The 10,879-nt window shown below is 44.5% G+C and overlaps 1 protein-coding gene across 1 annotated transcript in view; it reads right to left on the minus strand.

The window, feature by feature from the left end:
* The window catches only part of RIN3 (Ras and Rab interactor 3), a 64,748-nt gene that overhangs the window by 44,234 nt on the left and 9,635 nt on the right, over positions 1-10,879 (minus strand). The window contains exon 2 of the mRNA XM_026047006.1: positions 1,126-1,312. Coding sequence (XP_025902791.1) covers positions 1,126-1,312 — 187 coding nt within the window. The remainder of the gene's footprint in view (positions 1-1,125; positions 1,313-10,879) is intronic.

The raw sequence follows: 10,879 nt of genomic DNA on the forward strand, positions 1-10,879 counted from the left end.
TGGTTCAGCTTCAGATAAGTTCTAGGGAGTGTGAGGGCAGGCAAGAGAGAGCCAAGCATGGTGCTTAGCACGTCAAAATGTGCTTCCTGCCCCTGCTGTGGGATACCTCTGACATTCAAGCTCTTCCTCTGCAGCCGAAGATAGAGCTGAGAAAGGCATGAGGAGGAGGAACAGAGGCACAGTTTATTGTCAAAGCAGCTCAGAGATGCAGATCAGCCCTGCCAACCAGGATCGGCAAACAGCAGAGGAGGCTCAGGGTCATTCCGTAGCTATTTTGGGGACAGTCATTCAGGTCTCCCTTTATAGTCAGCACAGAAAAATAGAGACTTCTTGAGCATAATTTGGCACAATTCTGTTATTTGAGAAGTCTGGTTTAGGGCAAGGTAAAGCACTACCATGCTGCCTCTCCACCAGCAGAGGAGGAAGTCCAGCTGCCTCACTCCAGAGCAGACATCTATATAGAAGACAATTCATTGAGATGGGGGAATCCTATGAACATTCAGTTCATGCTGGATATTAGCCCTGCTGTAAACATTTTTCATGACTCAGCAAAGGGGCAAGTCCCCAGCAGCTCAGGGAAGGAGGTGCTCTGACATCACCTTGGTTCATTTGCCCTCCCAAAAGCCTACCAGGACGCCTACCCCTTACCCTACCTTATCACCAGCACCCCAAGAATGGGCAACTCCCTTTCCTACAGAGCAGTCCTCCATAAACAAGCTCTGTGCTTTGCACAAGCCTGCCTTTTTCCAACACAGTCTGTGAGGACTAGCTACCATAATGTGTGCAGGGCTATAGGGATATACTGCAGGAGTCTATGTGACAAGGCATGCAAAGATCTGAAAGCACAGAAAGAAACAGGCAGTGATACCTGGTTCTGGAATCAGTGAGAAGGCATCTCCCTGAAATTATCTGTTAACTATATAGAAACAAAGGGGCAAAGTGTCTTGCTCATAAAAGGCATAGTGCCTGTTTTGCACCTGGACAAGTTGCAAAGGCATCAAATGGCAGCGGAAACATAGAGTCTGCTAAATATTCTGATTCCGCGCGAAGAAAAGCAGCACTCTCCCACCCAGCTCCACGGAGGGCAGGAGGTGCTTGTCTGAACTGAGCACGCGTTGGCCTTACCCCTGCTGCTTCTCTGCCAAGTATCGCCCCGGCCCGTTCTCGGCTCATGTTCAGCTGAAGCCAGATGGTGCAGGTTTTGATGAGTTTATCAAGGATGCTGATTCCTGGAAGGGGGAGGCAGTTCTGCAGGGCAGTGCTCGGGCAGAGCTGTGTCTCTTTTCCCTCTTCGTCAGGGTCCTTGATTGAGCTGAAACACAAGAGAGTCTGGTATAAGCAGAGGTGTGGACAGATAACTATGGCAGTAAGGACTGTAAATGCAAACAGGAAGCCTTACAGAGAGACACTTGGACACCAAGGAAGCTCCACGTGTGGCATCAGACCAAGGATGACTTTCTGCAGAGGCCCCAAGAGGTGCATAAGCCTTTTGCTAAGGAATACAGGCTCATGCTGCTGATGCACACCTGCGTTTCAGACCACAAGCTTGCAGGTACTTTGCACTGACGTTTGTTAGTTGGGGCTCCTCCTACCAACCCTTCCTGTGTGTGGGCATCCAGAAAGGAAGATAAATGCACAGAGGCAGCCAGCAGTCCTAGCAGAGTCCTTGGGCTCCCAATTCCAGTGCTTGGATTTTTTGGCAGTCACCCTCTGCACCCAGCTTGGATCTCATTACTTAGTCTGCAAAAAGAAGACTAAGACTTTTGTATCCACCATCTAAGAACAACTCTGAATCCTTCTAACTCCACTGAGGAGTCTGCGCTGATAGGAGCTGGCTGCTGCAAAGCCCAGTGCTCCAGGCTCTGTGCAGCAGCCAGGCAAGCGGGGCTGATGAGGAGAGTTAGTTAATCCCAGTGTCACAAAGGATGTGAGGAGGAGGAGGTGTGCTTAGGATGCCTTCAACAGCAATGTATCCACTGTGGCACACGCAATTTCACTTGCTGATTTCCAACAGAAGTGTAATCTGAGGTCCAAGGCCCATAGGTTGCTCAGTGTGACCTGGGCCATCCTGCAGGACAAGCCCCGACAGGCACCAAGAGTGACCCTTTTCACTGCACCAACCTAGAGGAGAACTGGGAAAGCTCGTGGATAAACACTAGAGGGAGCTTCAGGAGGGAGAAAATGGGCATTTTCTTAGCTGTATAGCAGAGGTAAGAATATTAGAATCATGCTGTTGGAGTATTAAATACCTGGGACATGCTCCCTCCCTGTCCTGATCAGAGAAGGAAAGAGCTAATACTGTTTATTTTTAGTGCCCGCAGCCCAATGGCAGACTGGAATGAAACCTCGGTTTCTGGCATGACTCTGATTCAAGCAAGTGTTTATGTATTGCAGCCAGCAGAACTATTTGTGATGAAAGGTCAGGGCTTAAGTGCTCCATTGGATCAGGCTGTAGCAACAAGAGACTGTCTTGTGATCCATTTGATTAACTGCTTTCAAAAATACATTAAAAGTGAAGAAAATACAGGAGAACATGTAAGAAATAATACATCTTTATGTAGCAGTTTTGCCATTTAGATGTCCAAACTGAAATGAACAGGACTCTTGCTTTTGATTTGATGTTGTCTTTTAAGTTTTTTTATATATATATATACACACACAGACTTTAAAAAAAATGCAGATTTTCAAGCATGTACATATCAAATAAGCTCAGATTTAAACTTCTGAGGGAGAGTCCCTTCTGAGGCCTAATCTAACGCAGCATACTTATCCCAAAGCTAGATTTTACAAAAGGAACCTTTTAAATCCCCAAACCAACAGTGAGATTTTATTTTTAGTAGAATCTTTTCTTTTGCAATTCCCATCTCCTTTTGTAGATAAATATGCATTCCTCCGCAATCCCACCTGCTGATTCAGAATATTTGTCCATAGAAACCCGGTTCTGATCGATCCATTTCCTAGTCCTACTCCAGACAATAACAGTGGGAGGATGTGCTAGAAAAGGCTAGGAAAAATCAGTGAAACACCTTCTTTTCAGATGAGATAAAAGCCTAATTTGTTGCCTTGCTGAGGAAATATCTTTTAGATACAATAGCATGAGATTTTTAATCAGTATAATCTGAACAAAAATATAAAGTAAAATAGAGTGGAGGACAGATTTTGGAAGTTAACACTATTCATCTCCCCATCTCTCTTTCTTTCCAATAAAACTAAAATAAATGCCTAGCAATCATATGAATGCAAAGCATTTGCTAGATGGCAACATTTCACACGCAGTAATGAGAAAGAAGTAATGAGCTGAAGGAGAAGAAAGGTGAGTTACAACAAAATATCCCATAACACTCTCAGCAAATGCCTATCTTCCCACAAACTAGTCACACGAGCCTGAATCTGATTTTGCCAATGATGTGTGAGGCCTGGATCCAAAGGAGGTCAGTGGTGCTAATGTCTCACTGGGCATTAGGAGGTAAGAGGGACTGCCATAGGGTATTATCCCACGGACACCAAACTTTGTAACCCATTAATTACCTAATGGGGGGTAAAAAAGGGCCGGCAAAGCAATGATGCTCAGGATTCCCATCAGCTGGGTGAGAAGGTATCAGGAAGGCTGAGGAAAGAAAACAAAGTTACTCGGACTGAGTGGTGAATGTCAGGACCCAGCATGACATGGACATGGCAGACTTGACACAGCAGTGACAAGAACAACGATCTGGTGACGAAAGTAATAAAAGAAATCTGAATTTGCAAAGCATGTGGCTACATGTAGGGCACAGCAAAGTTTAGAAGGCTGGATGCAAAATGGAAAATTGTACCAAATTTAGAGATAAAATAGTTGCAAAAGTCTGGAAATTTTTTTTTAATGGAAAAAATGTCATAATTTGAGTGTGTGGGTTTTTCAGTGCAGATAACCAAGGGCTGTGGGTGGCCGTTTTGGGGGTAGAACAAGAACTCAGCAGCCTCAGGGCTGAGAGCCCGGGCATGGGGCATCCCTGTCACACCAACCAGCCCAGACGAGGAGGAACTAAGCAGCCTATACCTGTACAGGTGGAGGAAGAGACAGACCAGAAAAAGGGGAAGGTTATATTCAAAAGGAGAGCTAGGTAGGACTATTAATGAAAACACATTAAAATAGGGGAATTTTAGGCTAAATGCTTTCTGATAGCAAGTTATAACTGATGATTGATAAGTTCCAAAGAAAAGAGGGAGAAAACTGCATTGCTCAAATCCCCTAAAATGGCATGTTTACAGTGGTAAAAAACACTTTGTTGAGTCAAATCCTGTGCTGGCATAGAAATGGGAGTGAGTGACCTAACAGACCTTTCCCATCTGTAACACTACAGCCCGTGACACACCGGTTGACGCAGGCTCGGGTGCCCATCCTTGACTTCTTTCCTAGGCACAGCTGTCACAGAGATCCAGAGGCCTGGCTTTGGGAGTGCTTAATCCAGCAATTTAATCTGGCTCCATAGCAAATTCTGCTGTTTGCTGCGCAGAGAGGAGGGAGCCCAGGCAGCTCCCAGGTTTTTGCTGCCCTGCTAATTGCAGGGCTTTAACGAGGCCTTAACAGTGAGCAGCCAGCCTTGGCTCTTTGGCTTGCTCAGAATTCACCCACTGGATGATTTTTTAAGCCCACAGTTTTCAGAAATGACATGCTGTCTGACCAAATCTTTCCTCTTTCTCCCACAGGCACACAAAGCCCTTTGACTAATAAAGGCTCATTTTTGCTATGTGTGATGTAAAGACAGGCCTAAAGCTGCCTGCTCCTCATTTTTGTATTAAGTTCTTACTGCAAAGCAGGATTAAATCTTGCAGCCACTCTGTTAAATTGAACTCAGCTGGGACACAGGGTGCCTGTGCGTTGCATACTGATTGGCACAGCAGATCAATTAATTGCTCAGTGATTACATTTACACATCTGCACCGATTTGGCATGAGGGCATCAGGTGCTTGGTTGGAAGTAATGATAATGACAATGGTGGTTTGAATTATTGCACAATAATTGCATGCTGAAGTGATACAACCACCAAAATTCATTTCTTTACAAAAAAAAAAGAAAAAAGAGCCACACCTGACAGCTGAATATTCCCAGAAATCACGAGCACTGCAAGGGGTTGCAACCCACTAAACATCATGCAGGTTTAGCCACACCTTTGCAATGGGTTTTAGGAATATTGCTGCAGACCCACAGGTACCAAGGTGTCTCTGGCTGTGTGTTATACAGGCTTGGTCACCCTGAACTTCCCAGAAGTGGCTGAAACTCATGGCAAGTGTGTGCAAGAGCAGAGGGGACTGTCAGGGGAGTGAGGTGAGATTTTCTATTCCGGTTAACCCCAAATACCTGTGATGAACAGCTCCAGTTCCTGCAAGCAGCCACCAGCAGGGCTTGTTCCCTCATCCTCTTTACTCCTGCGCATTTGCAGATCCTGCAGTCCACCCAGATGGATCTGAGAAGGTGCATCAGGCACCTGCTGGTAAAGACTGAGAGCCTTAGCTTTGTTTAAATCAACATGTGTAAAAATTAGCATTTTGATTTATTAGTAAATAATGATTCTTTATTATTAAATAAAGAATTATTAAATAATTAAATAGTTCTTTATTATTAAATAAGCCACATAATGGCTTGCATTTCTCTTCCAGGCTCTTTGAAGAAATTAAGAGAGACCAAGAGCAAGAGTTTGCTGTGTTGTCCTTCAGTAAAAACGCTGTGAGATATTTCCATTTGTAGCTAAGGAGCATCACAAGTCTTGAAATATTTGTTAACTGACTTGTTACTGATGGAGAAAAAGGAATAAGTGGCCCTATGTTCCCTAAAGAGCAACTCTCTGCACCACAGCTACCCTGTGGGTATCTGACAGGAATGTCTACAACCCAGGACAAGCCACCTTGTGTGGAAAAAACCTCACATACATGGAAAATTTCCAAGCACAGCCAGACAGATCATAAGGAGCATGAAACTGGCAATACAAATCATTGCATTCCATTTTTTCATATTGAAATTCATGCTGACCAAAAGAGTATGAAGCTCTGAACCTGCAGAAGGCGTTATCAAGGTTACAGGGGTAAGGGCAGAAGTGACAGTAGTAGACCCGCACCCCATATATCACTATTTGTGCTTTATGGGTTTGGTAGCACTTTTGGTTAGATAGGCTGATCAAAAAACTTGTTCTGACACTCGTAAATTCACGTGCCGTTACTTTCAGTTTATTTCATTTTTTTTTTTCCGGGAAGTTACGCATTGCCTAATCTACAGTAAAAAGTAAAATGAAGCTTTATGCAAGCCTGCATCAAGCTTTGTTTTGCTTCCATTTTACATGTGGTCATTCCTCTTCAGTCCCATAAACCAGCTCATTTTCGTCACTGTGGTCAGTTCTGATCAACTAACCCAAAATGGAGAAGAGGGATTCATTTAATTTCTGGACCTGGCTTGGATTATTTGCTCAACTCTCATTTCTTACTTCAAGCAGTTGGTGAAACTGAAGCGATGCACCCCATACAGCTGCAGGAAGAGCCCGAGGGTCTATGAACTTGAGTTATTTCATCAAAAAACAGAGGAAGGCTGCAGAGACACACTGAAAAACCCATAGTGCAACAGCTAAGGTTGCCACCAATATTAACACGAAGGTTATCAGTCCTTCACAGTAAATTCAGACTTTAATGTGTTTTTTTCCTATTAGACACAAGAGATTTGACAAAAAATCAAACGAACAAAAAATAAAAAACGAAACAGTGAAATAACCAAAAAGCTGAGAGAGAAGAAAGTCTCCAGAGAAAGTCTCTGAGATCTTCAGAGATTACACTCAACTAATTGCTACCTTTTACTTTGAAAGAAAAAAAATATTTTCTTGAGGCCTGATGAAATGAAAAAGATCTATAAAGTTAAGGAGGCCAGGCAAGGTTCGTGCATTATTATCTTCTGAGATGAACAGAAAAGAACTGAATGTAAACTGGATAACAGAGATAACATGACAGTCTAATTCAGCGTGTCCCATCAAGCAGCCCTGCCTGTTCAACAGTGCTACCTACCCTCCAGAATATTTCTATTTTTGGTCTAACTCAGTGATGTGTGTGCAAGTCAGGAAGTAGTTTAATGCTTCTCGAGCTGTGGTCTGTGGACAACCTGTGGTTGGCTGAGCACTTCCTCCAGCTCACTACTTTCCTTGCTTCTGCTTCAGTGCTTGTGTCCACTCGTAGTGTGCTTGGGCTTCGGTCTGCAAGGGATGTCCTGCGTGCCCAGGACTTTTAGTTCAGCCTGGATTGCGTTGTGCTGTTACCAGCTACCAAAAGGTGAATGGTAACACAAAGGGGCTCTTCAATTCTCTTATCTTCCAGTCTTGCGTCTACCTTGTAGCTCAGTAAACATCTCTGTTCCCCATTCTGCTCCGCTTTCTGATATGCATACGCTCCATTTCTGCAATGAAGGTTTGCACAATGCCATTGAGCGCTCGTTCCTGCAGAATTTCAGGATGTGCCAGTGTCGTGCTCACCTCCGCCCTGCTCTGTGGATGCCAGCGGGGGCGCAGACCGCAGCTCACCTGCCTGCCCCACCTGCACCCTGCTTGCACGTGCTCATTGGTGCCTGCCAAAGTCCTCGCCCCACTGGGAGCTGTGCTGGTGGGCACAGGGGCTCTGGTGCAGGGCAGCTCACAGGCTGGGAAACCACACACCAGCCTACCAGGCTCTCTGCTCACGTAGATGGACAGAAGAAATCACAAGAGTGAGAAAAAGTGCTATTATATTCCTAGGGGATAACTGTGTAACAAGCACTTGTATAGGTAGAAGAACAATAACTGAAGTGCCAGACTGCAGGTAATAAGTGGACACAGATGGTTTTCGGCTCACATTTGACAGCAGGTTGCTCTTTTACAGAGGATGGGGCTCAGTTTGAAGGTCTGACATATCAGCATTACATCCAAGCAACCCTCCAAGCTTGCACTGCTGCCTACAGGGCACACAAGGATGGTGGGACTGGTTTGGGTGTGTTAGCTGGGCCACAAGAACAGCGGATGGAGGGCTTGTGCGCGCTGCTTCCCGCAAGCCACGTGGGCCTGGCGGCCGTGTTACGTGGCTGGGTTTCTGCTGCAGTCATCCAGACAGACCACTGCAGAAAAAACCCAGCCCAGGCATTAGAGCCCACTCGCAGCTGCATCTAGGAGAGCTCTTTTGCCTCTTAACTCGGACAAGATAAGAAAATGCAAGCGAATTGGTACTGCTGCTAGTGCCCAGGTCAGCTCTACTCACAAAGCAACCTCCTTGTATTCACAAACATGACATGGCACAAACAAGATAAAAATGCACACCTGAAATGCACTGAAGGAAGAACGATTCTTTCAGCCCGCTTATTTTCCTCAGTCCAGCTGTTTGCTGCATTCAGTAATGCAGAAATTAGTGCAGACAGTATACGGTTTACAGCCCCACAGTGAACTCGGGCTGTTAGCCTGGTAAAACATGACTTGTCTCCAGCTTACCTCATAAATGACACTGCTCTCTTTATTTAACCTTTCACATATATGTTTTACATTCTACAGTTTGTCTCAAAATATCTTATCAGCTGTCTTTCTCATTGTACTCAGTCAAAACACATTTCGACCTTAAAAATGAGCACATTGCAAGGTTTATTATCCTATTCTGTTCTTAATAACAGACAGACAGACTCTGTGTTAAAGATAAGTCCCTTTCCCCTGTATTCCTAATCAGAGCTTTTAGGTCATTTGTCCCTTGCCTGTTTCAAACTCAAATTATTCCCGTAGGAATTTCAGCAATGTCTCTAAAACTACAGATTTTTCTTTGTGTGCAGGCCCTGAAGGATAGTTTATACTTCTGCAAGGCACTCTTTACTGCAGAGTGGAGTTTCTGAAGCTCAGGTCCAGCCAGAGATCATTTCTGGTAAGGTCAAAGAAGCCTCACAAAGAACATTTTCCTTGATGAAAAGCCACAAAAATATATGCTGGATAATTCTATTTGAACCTTTTCAGAAAGTGCAGGAACCAGATAGAAACATGTGAAAGAAGATAAACAGGTTTTTGAAGTTGTAAGAACAAAGGGAAGTCCCCCAGCTTCCTCCTCCTATGTGGTTAATGTGCTGGAAAGGCCCAGGAGAGACACCAGCCAGAGAGATGATGGATGAGTTTATTCCATGCCTTTCAAAAACAGGTAAAATGTTTGACGCCCAGAGTATTCCCACTGGATGGCAGGGCCTGGGCTACTGACAGAGGTTTCATTTACCCCTTCCCAGTGTATCTGTCCAGGAAGGAAGGCAGGAGTAAAAACCCTGGGAACTCTGTTTTTATATTGTATTCACTTAACAAAGCAGGGAAATGGAAATGGAAAATAAAGGGTACAGAGAAGTTCCCAAATTCATACTTTATTAAGAACATATTGTGATTTTTTTAATCCCGGTTTTAAAACCTATATACTTATAGGTTTTATACATATATATATTTGAATCATTAAAAGTTGATTAAAAGGCATTAAAGCCAAAACTCTGGGTAAAATATGAAATGTTTGACTATAAAACATTTGGCTATAAAAAGGACTGGGTTTCCTCACCTTTAGAGAATTTAGTGTAGCCAGATATGAGGTGCTAACCACACAGACTTGTGTAGAGCTGAGCAGTCTTCCCCTCTTTTAGACAGACCTGTAGGCATCTATCTTAACCATGATTTGCAACTAGATATGCTGATTTTGCCTTTGGGAATAAATCCATCAAGCTTTTATCCTGTGATACCTTGAGAAGCAGAGCGAAGTCCTTTAGAGGTGCAAGGCTAGTGCACCTCTCATTAAGGCACCTCACTATGAATAAATCTTCATTGACTCACTGCTCTGCAGACTGAAAACTGAATAATAATTGTATTTTGTATAAGACTGCTTTCTAATGCTAATGTGAATGCTTTTCATGGTGCTTCTAGAAAAAAAATCTAAATTTATGTATCTACACTTTTCCTGTCTTTATTTTCTGCACCAGTTTCAGACTCTACAAATTTAATTTTAATTAGGCATTGGAGAAAAGCCTTTATTTCTTTTCTTTTTATGGTCTTATAGGGTCCCTGCCTGCATTAACACTGAGGAGTGGACAGAGACTTATGTTGCTGGGGGAAGGATAGGAAGATGAAAATGGTTTGTTGGGGTGTGAGTATGGAAAGGTGGTGAAAAGCCACTGATGGCTAAGATGGTCATGGCACCTATCATGCAGCACCGCCTGGATGCAGTGCTGGTGACAACCTGGGGACAAGGACTGGACACAAGAAAAGGATGTGTCAGAGGCTGCAGGGCTGCCGGTGCAGTGTCAAAGTGAAGTAAACTTGTCAGCTCCCTACAGTCTCAGCTAAATGGTTGCTTGGATGTCACTGTCCATTTACCACTGTTTAAGGTCACTCAGCCTTCAATTCTATGAGGTAAATAAACAGTGTCCCAAAGGCAGTGGCTTCACAGCATTTTAGGACAATCTGTGTCATCACTGTGGTGGTCATGTCCTCCCCAAAACCCGGACCCTGTCCCCTCCCTCCCCTCCTGGCTGCTATTGCTTGTCTGACCCTAGGTTGAAGAAGGCCTTGTGCTGGGCCTAGCTCCCTGCTTGACGCTTTGGCACTGTATGTGCCATGTGCACATGGGCTTCGGGATGACAGGTGTCCAGGTTGCAAAAACCCTTGGATTCACCCCACTGGCACCAGTACTGGCACCCTGAGTTACTCCTTGAAGCTGCCTCTTCTAACTCCAGCATGCCCAGAGATCCTCAAGGGTGCCAGGACCTAACTGTGGCACACGAGTTCGGTGCCTATGGTTAGGACGTGGAGCTTCTGGAGAGGGTCCAGAGAAGGGCAACCAGGATGATTAAGGGAATGGAACATCTCTCGTATGAAGAGAGGCTGAGTGAGCTGGGCCT

Source organism: Nothoprocta perdicaria, unplaced genomic scaffold (genome assembly GCF_003342845.1).
Source record: "Nothoprocta perdicaria isolate Ctin4 unplaced genomic scaffold, notPer1 scaffold_108, whole genome shotgun sequence".
NCBI lineage: Eukaryota > Metazoa > Chordata > Aves > Tinamiformes > Tinamidae > Nothoprocta > Nothoprocta perdicaria.